Source organism: Anolis carolinensis, unplaced genomic scaffold (genome assembly GCF_035594765.1).
Source record: "Anolis carolinensis isolate JA03-04 unplaced genomic scaffold, rAnoCar3.1.pri scaffold_30, whole genome shotgun sequence".
Taxonomy (NCBI): domain Eukaryota; kingdom Metazoa; phylum Chordata; class Lepidosauria; order Squamata; family Dactyloidae; genus Anolis; species Anolis carolinensis.
Window position 1 is genome coordinate 90,910 of NW_026943839.1, and position 27,423 is coordinate 118,332.

Sequence of the window (27,423 nt, forward strand, 5' to 3'; positions counted from 1 at the left end):
AGAACTAAAAATCTCTTGTTCACTCTCCAGTTGATCTGTGGGTCTAGAATCCCCACACCATCAGGTTGGCCAACAGGTCCAGAATCCCCACTGGCTCAGGTGGAGGCACGATCAAAGGCTGAACTACAACAGGAGGTCCATATAGCGCTCTGATTTCGTTTCACAGCCCCTTACTCTTTTTCACTTCTGTGTCTTCTATCCCGGTAGGCTGTTAGGAATTGTGGGAGTTGAAGTCCGAAACAGCTGGAAGGAGGGGCGAAGTTTGCCCAGGCCTGTTCTATCCTCTTATTTTGAAGTTAGGAAAAAGAGTTTGGGAAGGGAAGAGAGAAGGAAGGGGTGCTCTTCTGTGTGGAAGAAGGGTCTCTCTCTTGTAGGGGAGATAAAGTGGGGAATAAATAAGTAAATAATAATAATAATAATAATAATAATGAGCTTTCTCGTGATCTCCATCTGTCCGTGTTTCCAGGCCCCTCTCCGGACCCAGAGTGTGGCACGCGGGCGGTCTTCCTGGTGGGCCTGGGGCAGCGGGACCCCCGCCGCGTGTGGCGTGGGGCCTTCCTGCACAGCGCGGGACCCCACTCCACGGAGATCTCGGTCTCGGCCCCCGCGGAAGCCCCCGTGGGGCGATACTCACTCAAGATCCGCCTGGACGCCGAGGGAGGGTCTTCCTCCTACAGGTTGGGCGACTTTGTGGTCCTCTTCAACGCCTGGTGCCCAGGTGAGTGGAGGGGGTGGGCAGTGGGGTCAGGGAGGGTCAAGGACCCCTCAGTGACCTTCTATGTTTACCTGCTGTTTAGAGGACGAGGTCTACCTGGCCAATGAGGAGCAGCGGAGGGAGTTCATCCTGGAGGAGGAGGGCATCATCTACCAAGGGAACAAGAACTGGCTCGACCCCACGCCCTGGCACTTCGGGCAGGTAAGTAACCCATCATCATGAATTAATTTTATTAGTACCATTATTTTATTATCTCACAGCAAACAAGATAGATATGCTGGATTTCGTATCACAAAACCACAAGTCGAACCCTTCCCAAGTGTCTAGGACTGTGTGATGTATTTTCGGATGATGCATGCAGATCCCAGTAGGGTGGCCTTTTGCAGTATTATTACTATTATTATCGCCATTACACTATGTTACACTATCTAACACTATTTTTTATTCCTGGGTAATAAATGTCATTTCCTAATGGGTTCTATCATTAAAAAAAGATGGAGTTGGGACAGCCAGAAGCACATGCTGCTCTAGTTTTGTCAATGAATATCTCATAGATTCCTAACTATTTCAACATATTTCAAGAAAAAACGAAGTTTCTGGAGTATAACAACTCCTTTCAAAGTAAGGACTGCATAATTAACCAGGAAGTAACACTTTCAAACCAGGAATAGGTCATTTGGTTACATAGTGTTACTTTTATATTATTATTATCATCATCATATAATAGAATATTATTATATAAATATATGTTATTTACATAATAAAATATAAATAAATATAAGGTACAGTAGAGGCTCACTTATCCAAGCTAAACGGGCTGGCAGAAGCTTGGATAAGCAAATATGTTGGATAATAAGGAGAGATTAAGAAAAAGCTTATTAAACATCAAAATAGGTTATGATTTTACAAATTAAGCACCAAAACATCATGTTATACAACAAATTTGACAGAAAAAGTAGTTCAATACACATTAATGCTATGTAGTAACTACTGTATTTACTGAACTACTGAATTTAGCACCAAAATATCACAATGCACTGAAAACATTGACTACAAAAATGCGCTGGATAATCCAGAACGTTGGATAAGCGAGAGTTGGATAAGTGAGACTCTACTGTATTTCAAGATATTTCAACAAAAAAACAAAGTTTCTGGAGTATAACAACTCCTTTCAAAGTAAGGACTGCATAATTAACCAGGAAATAACACTTTCAAACCAGGAATAGGTCATTTGGTTACATAGTGTTACTTTTATATTATTATTATCATCATAATATAATATAATATTATTATATAAATATGGTATTTGCATAATAATGATATAAATAAATATAAGGTATTATTATTTAAGGGCTATTTCAAATGATTATAATGATAATGGTGATGGTGATAATAATAATGATCATCATCACTATGCAGTTTTAGTACTATAATCATCATAATCATCATTATCGTTGGGTTGCTGTGAGTTTTCCGGGCTGTCTAGCCATTTTCCAGAAGCAGCATTCTCTCCTGATGTTTCGCCCACATCAATGGCAGGCATCCTCAGAGATTGTGAGGTCTGTTGGAAACTAGGCAAATGGGGTTGATATATCTGAACGAACTCTTGTCTGTTTGAGGCAGGTATGAATGTTGCAATTGGGCAGCTTGAATAGCATTGAAAAGCCTTGCAGCCTCAAAGTCTGGTTGCTTCCTGCCTGGGGGAATCCTTTGTTGGGAGGTGATTAGCTGGCCCTGATGGTGTCCGCACATTTTGCAATAGTTTTTCAATGACTATCTCATCATGGACTCTCAACTGATTCAACCTAGTTTTGTGGCAGGAGTCGAGCCACTACTTCCAAAGTAATGACCACACAATTAAACAGGACATAACACTTTCAAATCAGGAACATAATGTTCTTCCAAACTATTATAATGATAATGATGATGGTGGTGATAATGTAATAATAATACTATGTCATGTAATTATATTATTATTAACATAATAACTATCATAGTTATTATCTCACTTTCTTTTTAATTCAATTTAAAATTTCACACCCACAGCATGTCTACATTAAGACAGAATTAATGCGATGCCAGACCAGTAGGAGCCTGGCAACACCTGTCCCCCCAAATCAAAAAGCATTTTTTGTGTGCAAACAGTACACATGTTCAATGTGTTGTCGAAGGCTTTCATGGCCAGAATCACTGGGTTATTGTGAGTTTTCTGGGCTGTCTGGCCATGTTCCAGAAGCATTTTTTGCTGACATTTCACCCACATCTGTGGCAGGCATGCTCAGAGGTTGTGAGATCTGTCGGAAACTAGGCAAGTGGGGTTGATATATCTGTGGGAGAAAGAACTCTCATTTGTTGGAGGCAGGTGTGATCGGTCTTACAGCTTCAAAGCCTGGCTGCTTCCTCCCAGCGGGAATCCTTTGTTGGGAGGTGTTAGCTGGCCCTGATGGTTTCCTGTCTGGAATTCCCCTGTTTTCAGAGTATTGGCTTTGAAGCTGCAAGGCTATTCAATGCCAATCAATTGCGACATTCACACTTTCGGGGTTGTTGTGTCTTTTTCGGGCTGTATGGCCATGTTCCAGAAGCATTCTCTCCTGATGTTTCACCCACATCCATGGCAGGCATCTTCAGAGGTTGTGAGGTCTGTTGGAAACTAGGCAAGTGGGGTTTATATATTTGTGGAATGATATCCAAGGTGGGAGAAAGAAAGAACTCTTGTCTGTTGGAGGCAGGTATGAATGGCCTTGCACCTTCAGAGCCTGACTGCTTCCTGCCAGGGGGAATCCTTTGTTGGGAGGTGTTAGCTGGCCCTGACTGTTTCCTGTCTGAACTTCTTCTGTTTTCAGAATGTTGGCTTTGAAGCTGCAAGGCCATTCAAAGCCTGCCTGCTTCCTACCAGGGGGAATCCTTTGTTGGGAGGTGTTAGCTGGCCCCGATAGTTTCCTGTCTGGATTTCCCCTGTTTTCAGAGTGTTGGCTTTGAAGCTGCAAGGCTTTTCAGTGCCGACATTCACACTTTCGGGGTTGTTGTGTCTTTTTCGGGCTGTATGGCCATGTTCCAGAAGCATTCTCTCCTGACTTTTCGCCCACATCTATGGCAGGCATCCTCAGAGGTATATATCTCATATAACTCACAACCTCTGAAGATGCCTGCCATAGATGTGGGCGAAACGTCAGGAGAGAATGCTTCTGGAACATGGCCAGACAACCCAAAAAGCACACAACAACCCTGTGATTCCAGCCATGAAAGCCTTCGATAACACATAGAATAATAAGAGTTATTCACACTGTCCTCCAGCAGACAAGAGTTCTTTCCTCCATCTTGGACCTTCCACAGATATATCAACCCCACTTGCCTAGTTTGCTAATATATACCTCACAACCTCTGAGGATGCCTGCCACAGATGTGGGCGAAACGTCAGGAGAGAATGCTTCTGGAAACATGGCCAGACAGCAGGGAAGACTCACAGCAACCTAGAGTTCATATGTTCATGTTAAAGCCGACAATATGTAAACATTAGAATAGAACTCAATGCCCCCCAATTAAGAAGGAAGGAAGGAAGGAAGGAAGGAAGGAAGGAAGGAAGGAAGGAGAGCAGGGAGGCCTGGCGGGCGGTCGGGCGGGCGGGGTTTGTGCCCCATTTTTGTCCGGATTCCTCCATGCCTAATGCCGGGCGTTCTTTGGGGAGGCGCCCCCCAAAATTATGCGGCTGAGCCGGCGGGAAAGGGCGCGCACGCATACATCTGCATATATTTGCATGCATTTGCATGTATTTGCATAAAGGCAGGAGGCAGCGCCGGAAGGGAATTGGGGCGCGCCTGGGAGTCAATGTGGGGCAGTCTGCCCTCCCTCTCTCTCTGGGGCTCAATCTCTTCCAAACAACTGGATAAAATCCCACCTTTTCTGCTTTGAACTGGAATAGATGGCAGTGTGGACTCAGATCACCCTGCTCAGAGGGGTTTACATATCCCTGGAATGTCTGGACTGGGAGAAAGAACTCGTCTGTTTGAGGCAGGTGTGAATGACCTTGCAGCTTCAGAGCCTGGCTACCTCCTGCCCAGGGGAATCCTTTGTCGGGAGGTGTTAGCTGGCCCTGATGGTTTCCTGTCTGGAAATTCCCATGGGATTTTCTGCCATGACTGTGTGGAAGGGCATTGCCTTGATCAGGGCTCCTCAAACTTTTTAAGCGAAGGGCCGATTCACAGTCCCTGAGACTGTTGGGGGGGGGGGGGGCGGACTAGGATGAAATAGTAAAAAATTAGGATTGTTGTTGTTGTTGTGTGCCTTCAAGTCATTTCAGACTTAGGTCAACTCTAAGAGGCCAGGTCAATGACCTTGGACGGCCGCATCCGGCCCACAGGCCTTAGTTTGGGCGCCCCTGGTCTAGAAGATCTCATAAGACCATAGGTAAGCAAAGAGACCTCCAAAGACTATCTAGATGGTCTCATAAGACCATCGGTAAGGAAAGGGGCCCTCAAAGGGCATCTAGATGATCTCATCAGGCCATCAGAAGACCATAGATAAGGAAAGGGACCCTCAAAGGCCATCTAGATGGTTTCATAAGACCATAGGTAAGGAAAGGGGCCCCCAAAGGCCATCTAGACAATCTCCTAAAACCATAGGTAAGGAAAGGGACACTTAAAGGCCATCTAGATGGTCTCATAGGACCATAGGTAAGGAAAGTGACCTCCAAAAGCTATCTAGATGGTCTCATAGGACAATAGGTAAGGAAAGTGACCTTTAAAGACCATCTAGACGATCTCATAAGGCCATTAGTAAGCAAAGAGAGCTCCCAAGACCAGGACAGGGGCAAGGTCAATGTCCTTGGAGGGCCGCATCTGGCCCCCGGGCCTTAGTTTGGGGACCCCTTGCCTTGATGATCTGGATTATATGGCAGTACAGAAGGGGCCTGAGTTTGGGTCTGGATGTGTGGAAGGGTCCTAAGTTCTCCCTACTTGTCTGCCCACTCTGCTGTGTATTTTTATTAGGAGGCAGTGCTTACACCTTCATTTTCTTTAAAGGAATTCAAATTCTAACAGGTTTAATATCTGATATTTCCCAATAGGTTTTTGTTTCATGTCAGGAGTGACTTGAGAAACTGCAAGTCACTTCTGGTGTGAGAGAATTGACCGTCTGCAAGGACGTTGCCCAGGGGACATTGCCAAGATGTTTTGATGTTTTTACCATCCTTGTGGGAGGCTTCTCTCATGTCCATACATGTGGAGCTGGAGCTGACAAAGGGAGCTCATCTGCTCTCTCTAGAATCGAACCTCCAACCTGTTGGTCAGCAGTCCTGCTGGCACAAGGCTTGTGACTTGAAGGTTGGGCTGCTGACCTGAAGGCTGCCAGGTTCGAACCCAACCCAGGGAGAGCACAGATGAGCTCCCTCTGTCAGCTCCAGCTCCATGCATGGACATGAGAGAAGCCTCCTACAAGGATGGTAAAAACATTAAGACATCTGGGCAATGTATCCTGGGCAATGTCCTTGCAGACAGCCAATTCTCTCACACCAGAAGCAACTTGCAGTTTCTCAAGTTGCTCCTGACATGAAAACAAAACAAACAAACCAGGGTCGCCTTATAAAGGTTATGGGCCCAATATATAGGGCCCTATATTCCGTAGGTTATGACAAGGCTGATCATCAACCTATATGTTCTCCTGGTTTGCTCTTCCAGAAAATCAGAGAAATAACAACACAGAAGCCAGCAAATGTTACTTCCAGTGTGAACTTTGTAGTACAGAAAATAGGAACTCTGAGTAAAATTGAGTGGGGTAGGATGTCTGCTAGCCGATGGAGTCCCCTCGGGGAGATAGGGTGGTTTATAAATAGAGAAATATTATTTTTATGGAGGAAGTTCTGGCTCTGTCTGGCTGAGACCACACCTGGCATCACCTGAAGGGTTGTAGTATATATGCACAAATACATACAATTTATTATGAAAGAAAAGTTTGATATATATTAACTGAGATATGCATGTGAATTTGTAACAGCATTTGTAACCGAAACCAAAAATATAAAAATAAAATTGTAAGTAAAACTGAAACTGTTTTGTCGAAGCTATCATGGCTAGAATAACTGGGTTGCTGTGAGTTTTCTGGGCTGTATGGCCATATTCCAGAAGTATTCTCTCCTGAAGTTTCGCCCACATCTACGGCAGGCATCCTCAGAGGTTGTGAGGTGTGTTGGAAACTAGGCAAGTCTTCTATTAGGTGGGGTTATAGACATGTGATTGTACTGAGCATGTTCAGACTCAGGACTCCATTTTGTAGTCAGTATATATCTGTGTAAGGTCCAGCGTGGGAGAAAGAACTCTTGTCTGTTGGAGGCAAGTGTGAATGTCACAAACTTTATGAGGAGAGGCTTAAAGAGCTGGGCATGTTTAGCCTGCAGAAGGGAAGGTTGAGAGGAGACATGATAGCCATGTACAAATACATGAGGGCAAGTCATAGGGAGGAGGGAGCAAGCTACATGAGGAAGAACTTTCTGATTGTGAGAGAGGGCCGTTCAGCAGTGGAACTCTCTGCCCCGGAGTGTGGTGGAGGCTCCTTCTTTGGAGGCTTTGAAGCAGAGGCTGGATGGCCATCTGTTGGGGATGTTTTGAAAGTGATTTTCCTGCTTCTTGGTAGGATGGGGTGGGACTGGATGGCCCGGTCTCTTCCAACTCTAGGATTCTATGATTCTATTATTCTAATTCATTAACTTAATTAATAATACTCTAGGATACATACTGGGATATGTCTAGGATTAGGATAACAGTAATGTATTACTACTACTACAACTACCCTCGAGGGGATGGCAATATGATATATGTTATATATAATATAATATAATATAATATAATATAATATAATATAATATAATATAATATGACTACTGGTTTTCAAAAGGTGGTCTTGGAGATTCCCATCTGCCAAACGGATGTGTGACATCATTTTTACCTTTTCAATAAGGTTATGGTGCAGTTATTTCCAATGGGTTATGGGATGTCCAATAGTGATGCAGTTGGACACGACATCATTTCAAATCCTTTGGAAGATGGTCAGCTAGTGTTTGTTGAACAAGGCAAGGCAGCAAAAGAAGACATAATGAAATAAAATCTTAATAATAATAATAATAATAATAAGTATATAATGATAAAATATAATGATATAATAATGTAATAAAAATAATCTAGGAAACAAAGAGGTATAGAATAATATAATATAATAATAAAATATTATATTGTATAATAAAATATAACATATTATTATTATTAATATAATAATATATACTAATAAAATATAACATAATATTATATTATATTATAATATTAATATTAATATAATAATACAATATTATTAATGTAGGAAACAAAGAAGTATAGCATAATATAATAAAATAATAATATATTATATTGTATAATAGAATATAACATAATTATATTATTATTATTAATATAATAATATATACTAATAAAATTTAACATAATAATAAAATATATTATATTATTATATTAATACTAATAATATAATAATACTCTAGGAAACATACTGGGATATGTCTATTATAGTAATGTATCACCTATTGTTTGTTGAACAAGGCAAGGCAGCAAAGGAAGTCACATTATTATTATTATTATTACTATTATAAGTATAGAATAATATAATATAATATAAAAATAAAAAGCATTATTATTAATAATATAATAAGTATAGAATATTATAATCTAAATATTATATTGTATAATGAACTATAACATAATTATATTATTATTAATAATATAATAATATATACTAATAAAATATAACATAATAATAAAATGTATTATATTATATTAATACTAATAATATAATAATAATACTCTAGGAAACATACTGGGATATGTCTGGGATTATATCATAGTAATGTATTCAGCTAATGTTTGTTGAAGCAAAGCAAAGGAAGTCATGGGTGAACTTGGTGTTGCAGTTCGAGGAGGGCATCCTGGGCATCTGCTTGAAAGTCCTGGACCGGAGCCTCAACTCCCTGCGCGACCCGGCCGAGGACGCCGCCTTCCGACGCTCCGCCGTCTATGTCAGCCGCGTCCTCAGCGCCATGGTGAGTGGGTGGGTGCGTGGGTGGGCAACTGGGAGGGGGAGGAAGGGGGCTTGGAAGCGTCTTCCACCCACCCCTATGTTCTCCCCAGGGGCGGTTCAACCGTTAGGCGAAGTAGGCGGTTTGCCAAAGGCGCCATCATCTGGGGGGCGCAGTTGAGGCTCATTCAGGCACCCAGACTCCAGCTGCAAAAAGAAGGAGGGAAATGCTGCTTCTCTCCTCCCCAAAGATTCCACCTGAACATCAGGAAGAACTTCCTCACTGTGAGGGCTGTTCGACAGTGGAACTCTCTCCCCCGGGCCGTGGTGGAGGCTCCTTCCTTGGAGGCTTTTAAGCAGAGGCTGGATGGCCATCTGTCGGGGGTGCTTTGAATGCGATTTCCTGCTTCTTAGCGGGGGGGGTTGGACTGGATGGCCCATGAGGTCTCTTCCAACTCTACTATTCTATGATTTTATGATTCAAAGCACCGACCCCCTTCCTTCTTGCAAGCAAGGAGCCTGGTGCTTTGGAGAGGGAAACCCCTTCCTTGCAGCGAGGAAGGAGGCTGGGGGCTGGACAAGGAGAGAAGCGGCGAGTGACTGGTTTGGGGGCGAGGGGGGCGGCACCAGAAATACTGTTTGCTTACGCTTCGAAATTACCTAGGGCCGGCTCTGGTTCTGCCCCCCTTTCTCTCTCCCTCCCTCGCAGATCAACAGCGACGATGATGGCGGGGTGGTGCTGGGCAACTGGAGCGAGGACTACACGCAGGGCACGCGGCCCTCGGCCTGGAGCGGGAGCGTGGCCATCCTCCGCGAGTGGGCGCGCGCCGGGGGCCGGCCCGTCCGCTACGGGCAGTGCTGGGTCTTCGCCGGAGTCCTCTGCACGGTCATGCGCTGCCTGGGGGTGCCCACCCGCGTGGTGACCAACTTCGAGTCCGGCCACGAGAAGGACGGCAACCTGGTCATCGACGTCTGCTACGACGAGAAGGGCCGACTGATGGAGAGCAGGGACACCGACTGCATCTGGTGAGGGAGGGAGTGGGGACGCTCTTCCCAGGGAACCAACCCCATGGGAGGAGGAGGGGGCTCCAGTGGCTTCTTTCTTGGTGGCAGAAGTTGGTAGGACTACATGGCCCTTTGGTGTCCCCTCCAGTTACATTCCCCTGCTCAGAGGCTGGAGGAATAGCCATATGTCAGGATAGTTTGGTAGAAGGAGGTTGGGCTGGATGGCCTTTGGGTATCCCTTCCAATGCTAGGGTCCAGCCTCCCTATTAAAGATGACACAGCTACTTTCCCTTCCAACGGACCCCCCTGGCCCTCGCCCACCCTGACCCTTCACTGCGGGTCCGTCCTCCCTCCCTCCCTTCCCTCCTTCTTTCCTTCCTTCTTTTCTTTTTCATCCTTCCTTGTTCCTCTCCCTCCTTCTTCCTTTTTCTTTATCCTTCCTTCTTTCTCTCCTTCCTTCTTTTTTCCTTCTCTTTCTTCCTTCTTTCCTTCTTCCTTTCTTTTTCTTCCTTCCTGCCTTCCTTTTCCTCCCTTGTTTCTTTCCTTCCTTCCTTCCTTCCTTCCTTTCCTCCTCCTCCTCCTCCTCCTCCTTCTCCATCCATCCATCCATCCATCCTTTTCTTCCTTCCTTCCTTCTCTCATCCCTTCCTTCGATTTTTTCCTTTCTTTGACTCTGTCCTTACTTTTTCTTCCTTCCTGTTCCTTCATTTTCCTCCATTCTTCTTTCCTTCTTTCCTTCCTCCTTTCTTCCTTCTTTCTTTCTTTTTCATCCTTCCTCCCTTCCTTTTCATTCCTTTCTTCTCTCTTTCCTTCCTTTTCCTTCTTCCTTCCTTCCTTCCTTCCTTCGTCCCTTCCTTCCTTCCTTCTCTCATCCCTTCCATCCTTTTCTTCCTTCCTTTGACTCGGTGCTTCCTTTTTCTTCCTTCCTGTTCCTCCTTCCTTCTTTCCTTCCTCCTTTCTTTTCCTTCCTTCCTTCCCTCCCTTTTTCCTTCCTTCCTTCCTTCCTTCATTCTTTCATCCCTTCCTTTCTTTGACTCCATCCTTCCTTGTTCTTCCTTCCTGTTCTTTCATCTTCCTCCATTCTTCTTTCCTTCTTTCCTTCCTCCTTTCTTTTTCTTCCTTCCTTCCTTTCTTCCCTTCCCTTCTTTTCTCCTTCTCTCCTTCCTCCTTCCCTCCCTCCCCTTTCTTCCTTTCTTTTACTCCATCCTTCCTTTTTCTTCCTTCCTGTTCCATCATTGTCCTCCTTCCTTCTATCCTTCCTCCCTTCCTTCCTTCCTTCCTTCCTCCCTCCCTCCCTCCCTCCCTCCCTCCCTCCCTCCCTTCCTTCCTTCTCTCCTTCTTTCTTTTGCTCCTTCCTTCCTTCCTTCCTTCCTTCTCTCACCCCTTCCTTCCTTCCTTCCTTCCTTCCTTCCTTCCTTCCTTCCTTCCTCCCTCCCTCCCTCCCTCCCTCCCTCCCTCCCTCCCTCCCTTCCTTCTCTCCTTCTTTCTTTTGCTCCTTCCTTCCTTCCTTCCTTCCTTCCTTCCTTCCTTCCTTCTCTCACCCCTTCCTTCCTTCCTTCCTTCCTTCCTTCCTTCTCTCACCCCTTCCTTCCTTTCTTCCTTCCTCCCTCCCTCCCTCCCTCCCTCCCTCCCTCCCTCCCTCCCTTCCTTCCTTCTCTCCTTCTTTCTTTTGCTCCTTCCTTCCTTCCTTCCTTCCTTCTCTCACCCCTTCCTTCCTTCCTTCCTTCCTTCCTCCCTCCCTCCCTCCCTCCCTCCCTCCCTCCCTCCCTTCCTTCTCTCCTTCTTTCTTTTGCTCCTTCCTTCCTTCCTTCCTTCCTTCCTTCCTTCCTTCTCTCACCCCTTCCTTCCTTCCTTCCTTCCTTCCTTCCTTCTCTCACCCCTTCCTTCCTTCCTTCCTCCCTCCCTCCCTCCCTCCCTCCCTCCCTCCCTCCCTCCCTTCCTCCCTCCCTCCCTCCCTCCCTTCCTTCTCTCCTTCTTTGTTTTGCTCCTTCCTTCCTTCCTTCCTTCCTTCCTTCCTTCCTTCCTTCCTTCCTTCTCTCACCCCTTCCTTCCTTCCTTCCTTCCTTCCTTCCTTCCTTCTCTCACCCCTTCCTTCCTTCCTTCCTTCCTTCCTTCTCTCACCCCTTCCTTCCTTCCTTCCTTCCTTCCTTCTCTCACCCCTTCCTTCCTTCCTTCCTTCCTTCCTTCTCTCACCCCTTCCTTCCTTCCTTCCTTCCTTCCTTCCTTCCTTCTCTCACCCCTTCCTTCCTTCCTTCCTTCCTTCCTTCTCTCACCCCTTCCTTCCTTCCTTCCTTCCTTCCTTCTCTCACCCCTTCCTTCCTTCCTTCCTTCCTTCCTTCTCTCACCCCTTCCTTCCTTCCTTCCTTCCTTCCTTCTCTCACCCCTTCCTTCCTTCCTTCCTTCCTTCCTTCTCTCACCCCTTCCTTCCTTCCTTCCTTCCTTCCTTCTCTCACCCCTTCCTTCCTTCCTTCCTTCCTTCCTTCCTTCCTTCTCTCACCCCTTCCTTCCTTCCTTCCTCCCTCCCTCCCTTCCTTCTCTCCTTCTTTGTTTTGCTCCTTCCTTCCTTCCTTCCTTCCTTCCTTCTTTCCTTCCTCCTTTCTTTTCCTTCCTTTCTTCCTCCCTCCTTTCCTCCCCAGGAACTTCCACGTGTGGAACGAGTGCTGGATGGCGCGGAAGGACCTCCCTCCTGGCTACGGGGGATGGCAGGTGGTGGACTCCACCCCGCAGGAGCGCAGCCGAGGTGAGCACTGCAGTGGTGTCTGTGGTGGGGTGCTGCTCCCTCCCTTCTCCCCTCGTGGCCATGGTCTCGTTCCCCCCATCCCTGCTCTTGTCCCCCTCCCCAGGGCTATTCTGCTGTGGTCCAGCTTCAGTGCGGGCAGTACGGGAGGGCGAGCTGGGCCTTCCCTTCGACACGCCCTTCGTCTTCTCCATGGTCAACGCGGACCGCGTGGTCTGGATGCTGCACGGGATGCACCGGGAGTGCATCCAGTGTGACCACGACGCCGTGGGGCTCCGCATCTGCACCAAGGCCCTGGGCGCCGACACCGACGAGGACATCACCAACAGCTACAAGCCCAAGGAAGGTCAGCTGCCATTCAAACATGCCTGGGCCAACTTCGGCCCTCCCTCTGGATATTTTGGACTCCAACTCCCACCATTCCGAACAGCCTCAGGCCCTTTCCTTTTGCCCCTCCGCCGCTTAAGCAGTTTTGGACTGCAACTCCCATAGACATTTGTAAAGTGTGTCCCATTATCGGATTATATTTCCTGGTGTAAACCATGGTGTTTTGGACTGCAACTCCCATAGACATTTGTAAAGTGTGTCCCATTATCAGATTATATTTCCTGGTGTAAACCATGGTGTTTTGGACTGCAACTCCCACCATTCCTAACAGCCTCAGGCCCTTTCCTTTTGCCCCTCCGCCGCTTAAGCGGCGGAGGGGCAAAAGGAAGGGGCCTGAGGCTGTTAGGAATGGTGGGAGTTGGAGTCTTAAACACCCGGAGCGAGGGCCCAAGTTTGCCCATGCCTGCCTTAAAAGGTCACTGGGTGGCGGTCAGTTTTTCGGGCTGTATGGCCAATTTTCCATACAGTCAAGTGGAGTGTGTATATCTATCTATATATATAAAAGGGTAACGAAATTTCGGCCTAGGACAAAACAACAAAACTACACATCCCAGAAACACTTTGAATGCGATTTCCTGCTTCTTAGCAGGGGGTTGGACTAGATGGCCCATGTGGTCTCTTCCAACTCTACTATTCTATGATTCTATGACTACACTTGGCAGCACAACCCCTCATCCATGCCTCGACGTTCATACAACAAAAAAGAAAAGAAAAATAAAGTCCTAATTAGAGGGAGAGGAATAATTGTTTTTATCCAATTGCTGCCAGTTAGAAGGCTAAGCTCTGCCCACTTGGTCTCCTAGCAACCCACTCAGCCCCGGGGACAAGCAGAGTTAGGCCTCACTTAGGCCCTAACCCTAACCCTAACCTTTCCACACTGCCTATAAAATACAGGTTATCTGATTTGAACTGGATTATATGGCAGTGTAGACTCAAGGCCCTTCCACACAGCTATATTACCCATTTATAATGAACTTAATGTCAGGGGAAAACCTTTACCCTTTACCTTAACTACCACAAATTCCTCAATACTTTATTTCGCATACCACTATACTTCGCCACAGCAACGCGTGGCTGGGCACAGCTAGTCTATATATATAAAAGAGTAATGAAGTTTCGGCCTAGGACAAAAAAAAAACAAACTACACATCCCAGAAACACTATACTTGGCAGCACAACCCCTCATCCATGCCTCTATGTTCATACAACAAAAAAGAAAAGAAAAATAAAGTCCTAATTAGAGGGAGAGGAATAATTGTTTTTATCCAATTGCTGCCAGTTAGAAGGCTAAGCTCCGCCCACTTGGTCTCCTAGCAACCCACTCAGCCCCGGGGACAGGCAGAGTTAGGCCTCACTTAGGCCTATTCCACACTGCCTATAAAATACAGATTATCAGATTTGAACTGGATTATATGGCATTGTAGACTCAAAGCCCTTCCACACAGCTGTATAACCCATTTATAATCTTATATTATCTCCTTTGAACTGGATTATCTTCACACTGCCATATAATCCACTTCAGTGTGCAGTCGGACACAACTGGACTTAATGTCAGGAGAAAACCTTTACCCTTTACCTTAACTACCACCAATTTCTCAATACTTTATTTCCCATACCACCAGACTTTGCCACAGCAACACGTGGCTGGGCACAGCTAGTCTATATATATAAAAATGTAATGTGCATAATTCCTGTGGAGTAACCAACAAAACCACTGGACCAAATCACACCAAATTTGACCACAAAAGACATAGTCACCTAATCTATGTATTTCCATAAAAAAAACCTATAAAATTAGGTCCAAATCACAGGAAAAAAACCCAAAACCAAAAATTACAAACTACACACACACACACACACACTTCACTTGCCTCAAAACCTCTGAGGATGCCAGCCACAGGTGCAGGCGAAATGTCAGGAGAGAATGCTTCTGGTACACCCAACACACAACAACCCAGTGATCCCTGCCAAGAAAGTCTTCAGCAACCTCTCCATTGTATTGCCGAAGGTTTCCATGGCTGGAATCGCTGGGTTGTTGTGAGTTTTTCAAGCTGTATGGCCAATATGTCCCAGCAGCATTCTCTCCTGATGTTTCACCTCCATCTGTGGCTAATGGCACCTTCAGAGCTTCTTTTGGCAGTGAAGGAAGTGGGGTGTGTATATACCCTGTGGAATAATGTCCAGGGTGGGAGAAAGAACCCTTGTCTCTTTGAAGCAAGTGTGGACGTTGCAGTTAGGAAGCTTGAATGGCATTAAGTAGCCATGAAACTGCAAAGTCAATCAGTGAGGGTCTCTGCATAGAGGTCACCTGGCTTCTGTTGCCTGGAGGCATCCTCTGTTTGGCCCTTGCTGCTTGGAGTCCCCCTGTTTTCTGAGTGTAGTTACTTATTTACTGTCTTGATTCTGGTATTTTAATACTAATACTAATACTACTACTACTAATAATAATAATAATTTAAAAAAACTTTATTTATATACGGCTCTATCTCCCTAGAGCAGGGGTCCCCAAACTACGGCCCGCGGGCCACATGCGGCCCCCCGGGGCCATCAGTCCGGCCCGCGCTGCTTTACAGCCTTTCCTGTCTTGTCCACTCCTTGCACAAGCCTTGGAGCCTTGCGTTTCTGCCTTTCCCGCCATTTTTCTGCTATACGCAACTTCCCTGGCTTCCCCCTCTCCCTGCACAAGCCTTGGAGCCTTGCCTTTCCCGCCACTTTTCTGCTGCAGGAGACTTTGAGCCTCTCCTGGCTTCCCCTGCTCCCCACACGAGTCTTGGAGGAGCCTTGCCTTTCCTCCATTCCCGCCACTTTGCTGCAGGAGTCTTTGAGCCTCTTCTGGCTTCTTCCTCTCCCTGTACAAATCTTGGAGGAGCCTTGCCTTTCTGCCTTTATGCCACTCAAAAGGTATTTTAATTATTATTCAATTAATTTTTAATTATTAAGGGGTTTTGCAATACGCTGTTTAGCCATATGCTCAGGATTTATCCCAGGACTGCAAGCCTTAGTGAAGGGAGAGCGTTTCTTCCCTTTGCTAAAGCCAGGAGTCCTGGCATAAAATCCGGAGTATATTGCTACTGCTGATTAGCCATATGCTCAGGATTTATCCCAGGACTGCAAGCCTTAGTGAAGGGAGAGCGTTTCTTCCCTTTGCTAAAGCCAGGAGTCCTGGCATAAAATCCGGAGTATATTGCTACTGCTGATTAGCCATATGCTCAGGATTTATCCCAGGACTGCAAGCCTTAGTGAAGGGAGAGCGTTTCTTCCCTTTGCTAAAGCCAGGAGTCCTGGCATAAAATCCGGAGTATATTGCTACTGCTGAGTGTATTGCCAATGGCATGGCTTAGAAACCGGGAGCATATTTCTAATCATCTCTTAGTGGAGGAAGAGGGAAAGAAATGTCATTCTCCCTCTATTGAGCTCTCGCCGAGCTCCTTTCCACTGGCTGCCCCAGGAGGAGGTGCGGAGGAGAGGGAGGCAGAGGCTACAGATAACCGGAACTCGTTGTTGTTGTTGTTGTTGTTGTTGTTGTTGTTGTTGTTATGGCAGAAGAGGGTTGGACTAAATGTCCCAAAGGGGTTTCTTCCAACCCTCTTCATTATTTTATTATTGTTATTATTAACATTGAGGCAGGGTGGCCATCTATCAGGGGTGCTTTGCTGTGCTTTTTACCTCAAAATAAGATATGTGCAGTGTGCATAGGTATTTGTTCATAGTTTTTTTTTTTTAAAAAAAACAAACTATAGTCTGGCCCTCCAAGTTCTGAGGGACAGTGAACTGGCCCCTTGTTTAAAAAGTTTGGGGACCCCTGCCCTAGAGGGACTCAGGGCGGTTTCCAAATTTATTTATTTTATTTATTTGCAGTATTTATATTCTGCCCTTCTTTCTCACCCCGAAGGGGACTCAGGGTGGATCACATTATATACATATAGGGCAAACATTTGATGCCCATATACACATAGAACCGAGACAGAGACAGACGCAGAGGCAATTTAACCTTCTCCTGAGGGGATGTTTGATTCTGGCCACAGGGGGGAGCAGCTGCTTCATCATCCACTGTGACGGCACTTCCTCATTCCAACGTTGTAAATTAGTTAAATTTGCCTCCCCACTTTATAAGTGATACCTTATTTCCTACTTGATAGATGCAACTATCTTTTGGGTTGCTAGGTCAGCAACGAGCAGGAGCTATATTTTATTTTTTAATTGACGGGTGTTCACCCCGCTATGGGCCGGCCTCGAACTCATGACCTCATGGTCAGAGTGATTTATTGCAGCAGGCTGCTCACCAGCCTGCGCCACAGCCCGGCCCAAAGGTGCAAAACATCATACGAAACTTAATACAACAATAATACATCAATTAAAAACACAGCAATTTCACACAGCAATAAGGAGTAAGCTCCTTAACCAGCAGAAACGTATGTGTGATGCAAAGGAATCCCTCAGCTTAGCCCTGTCTGTAGCCTAGCTACTCATTGAGGACTGGAAACCTGATGACACAAGAGACTCGTGCAGCCCAGGGATGAAGCTCCACAGAAAGGGGTGGCTGTGGCTTCAGGGTTTTCCTTCCTGTTGGGAATGGATGGGCCGTTAAGCTCTAATCACCCTCTTTATGAGGTAAATTCCCATTAAAATAGCAGAGTAAAAATTGCAGCGGTGAGACTTATGCAGTGTGAGTTTGGAAGGCCTCTGTGTCTTCAGGAAGGCAAAGGGATGCAAAATTAGCTTTAAAGTTAAAAAGCATTTATTGAGGTAAAAAGATATCCATTGATGGATAGAAAAGGTTTGGACCTAACTATCTAATCTATCCTGTTCTAATATACATAGATGGATTAAAATAATAAAGCTCTAGATAGCTACATCTTGGCTAGTGGAGGACAGAGGTGCGTCCTCTCTGGAACAAAGCAGGAAACTGGAATGGCGACCAAGCCTCATGGGTCGCTTCTTCTCTAGGGCCATAAACATTCCAAAAGGCCAAATTGGGGGAAGTTACGTCAAAGCCCTAGGAGAGATCACATTTCTAAAGCATCAAAGGATGGGTTGACCTAAATAGGACGGGAAGCAGGAAACAATGGTGAAACCTGTCTAGGCATGCTTTGGAAACGGGGAAAGGATTCCCTCAATCTAACTCTATCCATCTATCTGACTACATTTTGACTTGAGTAGTTCAGGATGATTCCCAACACTCACTCACTCCCTCCCTCCCTCCCTCCCTTCCTTCCTTCCTTCCTTCCTTCCTTCCTTCCTTCCTTCCTTTCTTCTTCCTCCCTGCAGGCTCCAAGGAGGAGCGCTCCGTCTTCGAGAAGGCCCTCCTGCGGAAGCGGCACCTGGAAGACAAGAAGAAAAAGGAGGACAAGGAGGCGAGAGGGGACGAGGGTGCCCATCCTGGCCGGCCCCCCCGCAGGGCCCCCCACGAGCGGAGGGCGAGGAGCTTGTCCCGGGGCCCGCCCCCCCGCCCAGAGGCCCTGCCCGCCCCCTCCGCCCCCAAGGCCGCCACCGCCCTGCACCTGCGCCTGGCCCACAGCCCACAGGTCGGGCAAGACGTGGAGCTGAAGCTGATGGTCAGCAACCGCGACTCCGCCTGGAAGGAGGTCACCATCAGCCTGGCCGCACAGCCGCTGAGACACAACGGGCGCCCCGGAGCCGCCTGCGCCCTCCAGAGACGCCACCTCACCCTGGGCCCCAAAGAAGGTCAGGCTTATTGGGGGGTGGCCTTGGCTCTGCCCTTGACCCTTGCGCTGGCCGTAGCCCTTGATCCAATCCTTTTGTCCCTACCACCACCACCTCAGCCTTGGAGAAGGTCAGGAGAAGGGGGGATGACCTTGACCCTGTCCTTGACCTTGACCCTTGAACTGGCCGTAGTCCTTGCCCCAGTCCTTCCATCCCCACCACCACCACCACCTTGGCCTTGGAGGAGGTCAGGAGAAAGGGGATGACCTTGACCCTGTCCTTGGCCATGTCCTTGACCCTTGCACTAGCAGTAGCCCTTGACCCTGTCCTTCTGTCCCTATCACCACCACCTCAGCCTTGGAGAAGGTCAGGAGAAGGGGGATGACCTTGACCCTGTCCTTGACCCTGTCCTTGACCCTTGCACTGGCCCTGTGAACACATGCATAGGAATGTGGGGGAAAGGAATCCCTCCGCTTAGCCCTGTCTGGAGCCTAGCTACTCATTGAGGACTGGAGACTTGATGACACAAGAGACGGGTGCAGTTCAGGGATGAAGCCCAACACCTTGCTCTGGCCCTGACCCTTGACTGGCCCTTCCACATATACAAACCCATCGCCATTTCGGCTTTGGAGAAGAAGGGGCATGACCTTGGCCCTGGCCCTGACCCTGACCCTTGACTGGCCCGTCCGTCTTCACCACCTCGGCCTTGGCGAGGGTCTGGAGCGGGGTAGGGATGGCCTTGCCCTGCCCTAGCCCTGACATCGTGAACTGACCCTTCTGTCCCGGCCACTGCCACCTGGGCCCCAGGGAAGGTCAAGGGAAGGGGCCCGGGGTGACCTTGACCCTTCCCCCTCGCCCGCGGTCTCTCTGCAGAGAAGGAGCTGTCCTGGCGCATCCCCTTCGAGCGCTACGGCCCCGTCCTGGCCGACGGGCGGCAGCTGCACGTCACAGCGGTGGCCGAAGAGGGCTCCTCGTGGCACAAGGCCCTGGCCGAGAAGACCGTCACCGTCGCCACCTCCGCCCTCCGCGTCAAGGTAGAGACCCCTCCCCGTAATGCCATCCCAGGCAACACTCAAGCCCTCCCCACAGATGGCCCTCCAGCCTTGGTTTCAAAACCTCCAGAGCAGAGCTTTCCACACACACACAAACACACACACACTTCATGTTGGTCACTCAGTATTTCTGGACGTGCATCACTTCATGACACAGTTGGTCAGTTTTACTAGTAAAATCAAGGCGAAAACCCTAAGAGATAGGAGAACATACCGAAAATTCTCTGGGGACACAATATGGCAACAACCTTTCATGTGTACTTTTAAAAGAGATTTGTAAAATAATTACTGTAGATACTCGAGTATAAGCCTAATTTTTCAGCCCTTTTTTTAAGGCTTATACCGAGTGAGGGTCCTGGTTGGTTTATATTTGGATCAGCTTATACTTGAGAATATATAGTACATTTATTATTTTTCTCTATTATTATTGGTATTGTTACATTTATTATTTTTCTCTATTATTGTTGCTACTATTACATTTATTTTACTCTATTTTATTATTATTATTATTATTAATACATTTATTATTTCACTCTGATCTTATTATTACATTAATTATTTTTCTCTATTATTGTTGCTACTATTACATTTATTTTACTCTATTTTATTATTATTATTATTATTATTATTATTATTACATTTATTATTTCACTCTGATCTTATTATTATTATTGCATTTATTATTTTCCTGTATTTATTATTACTTGTATTATTTTCCTGTATTTATTATTATTATTATTATCAACACAACGACATTGTATGGCACAGCAAACAAGATAGATATGCTGGATTTCGTTTCGCAAAACCACAAGTCGAACACTTCCCAAGTGTCTAGGACTGTGTGATGTATTTTCTGATGATGTGTGCAGATCCCAGTAGGGTGGCCTTTTGCAGTTGGCAGATGGTGATTTTGTCAATGTCTATTGTTTCCAAATGCCGGCTGAGATATTATTATTATTATTATACTCTATTCTTATTAAAAGGATACATAAGCACATTTACATTGAAGAAGATGAGAATAATGATTTGATCAGAATTGGAGTCTTATCTTAAATTTGAGCTTGATGTAAATATTCAAAAACATTGAACCTACTGATGCCTCAATTAATGTAATTTTATTGGTATCTATTTTTATTTCTGAAATTTACCACCCTCGGCTTATACTAGAGTCAATGTTTCTCCAGTTTTTTTGTGTGGTAAAATTAGGTGCCTCGGCTTATATTCAGGTCGGCTTATACTCGAGTATATATGGTATTCTATGTGTTATCGAAGGCTTTCATGGCTGGAATCACAGGGTTGTTGTGTGCTTTTTGGGCTCTATGGCCATGTTCCAGAAGTATTCTCTCCTGATGTTTCACCCACATCTATAGCAGGCATGTGAGATATATGAGATATATACCTCTGAGGATGCCTGCCATTGATGTGGGCGAAACGTCAGGAGAGAATGCTTCTGGAACATGGCCATAGAGCCTGAAAGACACACAACAACCCCTCTATTATTCTATGATTCAGAGGGGGCTTGGCCTTTGGCCCTTCGGTCCCCTCCTCAGCTTGACCCTTTCTCTTGCCCCGTTTTGCAGGCGCTGTCTCCGGCGGTGCTGAACCAGTCCTTCCCGCTGCAAGTGGCCTTCTGCAACCCGCTGTCGGAGGCGGTGGGCCGCTGCCTGCTGACGGTGGAGGGGAGTGGGCTGCTCAAGGGCCAGATGCAGATCGAGTGAGTGATGGGCAAGGGATGGGGGTCCCGCTGTCCATCTGCTCTGTGACTGACACGCCTCGTCCCTTCTCCTCTCTCCCCAGGCTGGGCTGCTTGGCACCACGGGCAGAGACCAGCGTGACCTTCCACCTGACGCCCTTCAAGGCCGGGCCACGGCAGCTCCACGTGAGCCTCACCGGGAGCCAGTTTGCCCCCATCAAGGGCCACAAGCGCCTCCAGGTAGCCCCCGCCCCACCCACCGGGTGGAGGGTCCGCAGGGGCCCCTGAGGGACCCACAAAGAGAAGCACAAGCAGAAGGAGAAGGAAGAGAAGGAGCAGCATTGCGGTTAATAAAGGCCTTTGCAAACCCCTTCACCTTCTGCCTCGGGTCCTCATTCCTTTCCCTGCTAAGTGTTGCACTCGGGCCCTGAAGCCTCTTTTCAACAACAAACCACACACTGTCTGGATAACTCAATGTAAGAGTTTATTAAAAGCAGAGTGTAATCGAAGCTGGATAAATGAAAAGCAAGCAAATCATGAAAAAAGGATTAAAATTCAAAAAGTTAAGTCCCTAAAAGCCAAACGTCCAAATACATTAGAACAGGCGTCCCCAAACTAAGGTCAATTACCTGCCCCCCGCTCTCAGTTTTAGACTTAGGCTCGCCCAAAGTCTGAAATGACTTGAAGGCACAACAACAACAACCATCCTACTTAACTTGACTATCTCATTGGCCAGAAGCAGGCCCACACTTCCCATTGAAATCCTGATAGGTTTATCTTGGTTACAATTGTTTTCATTTTTGAATATTGTATTGTTCATTTATTTACTAATATTGTGCTATGGTAATAATATAATATATTGTGTATACATATCTATATATATAAAAGAGTGATGGCATCACGGCAATTCACAAAACAACAAAAGTACAGGCCCCCGAACCTCAAAATTTGACAACACAACCCATCATCCACGCCTCAAGGTTGATACAACAAAAAGAAAAGAAAAATAAAGTCCTAATTAGAGGGAGAGCAATAATTTTTTATCCAATTGCTGCCAGTTTAGAGGGCTAATCTCTGCCCACTTGGTTGCCTAGCAACCAAGGGACAGCCAGGTTTCAGTTAGGGGACAGGCAGATTTAGGCCTCACTTAGACTTCTTCCACAGATTATCTAATTTGCACTGGATTATATGGCAGTGTAGACTCAAGGCCCTTCCACACAGCTAGATAACCCATTTATAATCTTATATTATCTGCTTTGCACTGGATTATCTTGACTCCACACTGCCATATAATCCACTTCAGTGTGCATTTTATACAGCTGTGAAGAAGGGGCCTCATATAATCCAGTTCTAAGCAGAGAATATAAGATTATCAATATACAGTAGACTCTCACTTATCCAACATAAACAGGCCGACAGGATAAGTGAATATGTTGGATAATAAGAAGGGATTCAGGAAAAGCCAATTAAACATCAAATTAGGTAATCGTTATACAAATTAAGCACCAAAACATCATATTATACAACAAATTTGACAGAAAAAGTAGTTCCATGCGCAGTAATGCTATGTAGTATTTACAGTAGAGTCTCACTTATCCAACACTCGCTTATCCAACGTTCTGGATTATCCAATGCATTTTTGTAGTCAATGCTTTCAATATATCGTGATATTTTGGTGCTAAATTCATAAATACAGTAATTACTATATAGCATTACTGTGTACTGAACTACTTTTTCTGACAAATTTGTTGTCTAACATGATGTTTTGGTGCTTAATTTGTAAAATCATAACTTAATTTGATGTTTAATAGGCTTTTCCTTAATTCCTCATTATCCAACATATTCGCTTATCCAACGTTCTGCCGGCCCGTTTATGTTGGATAAGTGAGACTCTACTGTACTGTATTTACAAATTTACCACTAAAATATCACAATGAATTTAAAACACTGACTACAAAAGCATTGATTATGAAAAGGCAGACTGCGTTGGATAATCCAGAACATTGTATAAGCGAATGTTGGATAAGTGAGATTCTTCTTTAATATGAAATAATTACTGGGATAGAATAATGCAGAACAATATAATCTCTAAAACCAGGACAGTAAATAAACAGGGGAATTCCACACAGGAAACAATCGGGGCCAGCTAACACCTCCCAACAAAGTATTCCCATCATCAAAGTCTGGCAAATCCTGTTTTCTCAGGGCCACAGACAGTAGAAGCACATAAAATATCGCAAACAACACCACTCTGAAAACAAGGGAATTCCAGACAGGAAACAATCAGGGCCAGCTAACACCTCCCAACAAAGTATTCCCATCATCAAAGTCTGGAAAATCCTCTGTTTTCAGGGCCACAGACAGTAGAAGCACATAAAATATCGCAAACAACACCACTCTGAAAACAAGGGAATTCCAGACAGGAAACAATCAGGGCCAGCTAACACCTCCCAACAAAAAATTCACTCAGGGAGGAAGCAGCCAGGCTTTAAAGCTGCAAGGCCATTACATCCTAATCATTTTTCCTAATTGCAGCATTCATACTTGCCTCCAACAAACAAAAAAAACCAATCAGAAATATTGTATATTCACAACCTTTAGGAAATAATATCCCCTGATGGCGAAGCGTGTTAAAGCGCTGAGCTGCTGAACTTCTGGACCGAAAGGCCAAAGGTTTGAATTGGGGGAGTGGAGAGAGCCCCCACTGTTAGCCCCAGCTTCTGCCAACCCAGAAGTTCGAAAACATGCAAATGTGAGTGCATCAATAGGTACTGCTCCGGCGGGAAGGTAACGCCGCTCCATGCAGTCATCCCACATGACTTTGGAGGAGTCTACGGACAACACCGGCTCTTCGGCTTAGAAATGGAGATGAGCACCAACCTCCAGAGTAAGACACGACTGGACTTAATGTCTGGGGAAAACCTTTACCCTTGACCTTAACTACCACCAATTCCTCAAGACTTTATTTCCCAGACCACCAGACTTCGCCACAGCAACGCGTGGCCGGGCACAGCTAGTATATATATATAATAATATTATAATGTAATACAATATAATATTTATTTATTACGGTATTTCTACCCCACCCTTCTCACCTAGTAGGGGACTCAGGGCGGCTAATAATAATAATCCAATGTAATAATATTGTATAATATAATAATATTAATTATATATTATATATTAAATGTAATATTACTAATAATAATATGGTATATTGGTATAGTACAATATAGTAATATATAATGCTAATATTGTGCTATGCTAATAATATAATATATTGTATGTACATACAACTTGTAAGCCGCTCTGAGTCCCCTTCAGGGTGAGAGAGGGTTGAGTATAAATGTAGCAAATAAATAAATTATTGTTGTTGTTGATTTTTTTGCACTACAAATAAGACATGTGCAGTGTGCATAGGAATTAGTTCATTTTTTTTTCAAATGATAATTCGGCCCCTCAACAATCTGAGGGACTATGAACTGGCCTTCCACTTAAAAAGTTTGAGGACCTCTGCAGTAGAGTCTCACTTATCCAACATAAACAGGCCGGCAGAACGTTGGATAAGTGAAAATGTTGGATAATAAGGAGGGATTAAGGAAAAGCCTATTAAACATCAAATTACATTATGATTTTACAAATTGAGCACAAAAATATCATGTTTTACAACAGAAAAAGCAGTTCAATGCATGATAATGTTATGTAATAATTACTGTATTTATGAATTTAGCACCAAAACGTAGCAATGTATTGAAAGTTTGATTACAAAAACATTGACTACTAAAAGGCAAACTGCATTGAATAATACATAACATTGGATAAGTGAAGGTTGGATAAGTGAGACTCTACTGTACCTTCAAAGAAAGTCTCCAAACAAATCCGGTGAGATATGGAAAGACAAGGTACAAAATTCCAAGGCAGGCAAAACTATACCTCACAAGATCAGAACGCAGGAACGGCTTGTGTCCTGTTTTGTCTTTCAAGATCAGCCTTAAAACACTGTGGTAAGTAAATGAAAACTGCTTTACTCCAGCAAAACATAAATAACAGCACACTCAGTGGAATAATGCAAAAGGAAGCAAGGAAGTCTTAGGGCAAGCACAGTCCTTAGTCTCTGATAAGTTCCCAAATCAAGTAGCAGTCTTACTTTAGACAAAGAAATGGCAATAAATCCTTAGGAGCAGTTTCCCAGATGCAGACTTGAAGCAGGCACAAGGGGAGTGAAGGCTTAGGCATTAGAGTCAGTTTGTTACCAGCAAGAGCTGGCTGCACCTGCTTCTGCTTTATAGCCCTGAGTCCCCTCACAGCTGCGAGGGCAGATCCTAATTACTCAACTGCATTTCTGGCAGCTATTCTAGCTGAACGACGTCTGTGCTCTGTTTCCTTTCGCCTTTTCTGAAATGTGGGTACTTGCAAAATCTCCTCAGATTCCAATTCACCCTCAGATTCATGAACACTGTCCTGCTCCCCTTCCTCTTCTGAAGAAGACGAATCCCTAACAGCTTGACACTTGGTTACATGAATTGCACGGGCCTTGACACTGAGAGCTCCATACTTAAATGCAGTATTTTTCTCAAAAAGATGGAATCGACATGAACCCCCTTTCAAAAGCCAAAGTGCCTCTCATGAGATCGTTTCTTGTGCACCTGCTCTCCTTATCTCAAAGTCGCTTGGAGGAGTGAGTCCTTCATTGCTGGCCCTGTTGTCTTAACTCTAATCTCTCCAACCTCAACAAACATTCATCTTTTGACTTCATCAGATTATTTATTTATTTACAGCATTTATATTCCGCCCTTCTTTCTCACCCCGAAGGGGACTCAGGGCGGATCACATTACACATATAGGCAAACATTCAATGCCTTTTAACATAGAACAAAGACAAGACAAACATAGGCTCCGAGCAGGCCTCGAACTCATGACCTCCTGGTCAGAGTGATTCATTGCAGCTGGTTTTAGCTGGCTTGCTCTCCAGCCTGCGCCACAGCCCGGGCCCGCTGGGAAGTGTTCAGAAGAAGAGAGTTCAGTCTAACTCCATATTGTAATAAAATGGAGTTTTTCCCTACCTTGGGATCACACTGTTTAGTGCACTCAGTTGTCTTGTGTATTTTTCAATGAAGAGGTTTCCACACTGCAGACATTTGGCCCCACACCCCTTCCCCTCCTTCCTCTCACTGTGAACCCACCACCTATGATTTCCATCACTACCCATTGTTGGGAATCACCCTGGACTACTCAAGTCTAGATGTAGTCAGATAGATGATAGAGTTAGATGGAGGGAATCCTTTCCCTGTTTCCAAAGCATGCCTAGACAGGCTTTACTGTGCTTCACTCTATCCTGTTTACGTCACATCCCTTACTTTGAAGTTAGTCGAAATGTGAATCTCCAGGGACACTAACTTCCCATTGGTCAGAATGTCTTTTATGGCCCCAATAAACTGGGCCATGAGGTTGGAACTATAGTCTCTTTTCCCTTTGTTCTTCTCGCTAACAAGAAGCATCTTGCGGTCTCTCCTGGCAAGATGTAACTATTTAGATGTTTGTTATTTTTCCTTTCTTATTTTTCCTTAGAAAGCAGCCTAGAGTAGACTAGACAGCTCCCAAGCCTTTCTATCTACAATGGAGTTCTTTTTACCTGAATAAATACTTTTTGAACTTTTACTGAGACTCTGCAGTCCATTGCAATCCTAAATGCTCAAAGGCTTCTCTTGCTCGCCCCGTGTAAGTAACTGTTGCATTTGAAAGCTTTGCTTTTGCTACTCTGCTGCATTTTTGGTGGAATCTCCCCCAGAGAGGGTTCAATTGAGTCTCACCGCTCAGAGATGACCACAACACCCGTCACTTACACCAAATTCTCCTACTGGTACTGTTCCATTATCTGAGCGGAGGCCACAAGAGGGCAGTAGAGAGAGAAGGATAATTCATTTTATAGGGAGGGAGGTGAGGAGGAAAACCACGTCCAGAGCCGGTCCAACAATGAGGCGAATTAAGCGGTCGCTTTGGGCGCAAAACATACAGGGGCACAGTTGAGACTGCTTTTTCTGTTGATTTCTTGCAAAACATGATGTTTTGGTGCTTAATTTGTAAAATCTTAATGTAATTTGATGTTTAATAGGCTTTTCCTTAA

At 45.3% G+C, this 27,423-nt stretch overlaps 1 protein-coding gene across 1 annotated transcript in view; it reads left to right on the forward strand.

Moving 5' to 3' along the window:
- Positions 1–21,677, forward strand: part of tgm5 (transglutaminase 5) — a 23,122-nt gene extending 1,445 nt beyond the window's left edge. The window contains exons 2-11 of the mRNA XM_062966800.1: positions 467–718; positions 798–916; positions 8,661–8,789; positions 9,474–9,790; positions 12,406–12,509; positions 12,613–12,852; positions 18,162–18,578; positions 19,431–19,591; positions 21,190–21,323; positions 21,407–21,677. Coding sequence (XP_062822870.1) covers positions 467–718; positions 798–916; positions 8,661–8,789; positions 9,474–9,790; positions 12,406–12,509; positions 12,613–12,852; positions 18,162–18,578; positions 19,431–19,591; positions 21,190–21,323; positions 21,407–21,590 — 2,057 coding nt within the window. The 3' untranslated portion in view covers positions 21,591–21,677. The remainder of the gene's footprint in view (positions 1–466; positions 719–797; positions 917–8,660; positions 8,790–9,473; positions 9,791–12,405; positions 12,510–12,612; positions 12,853–18,161; positions 18,579–19,430; positions 19,592–21,189; positions 21,324–21,406) is intronic.
- Positions 21,678–27,423: the final 5,746 nt, after the last annotated feature.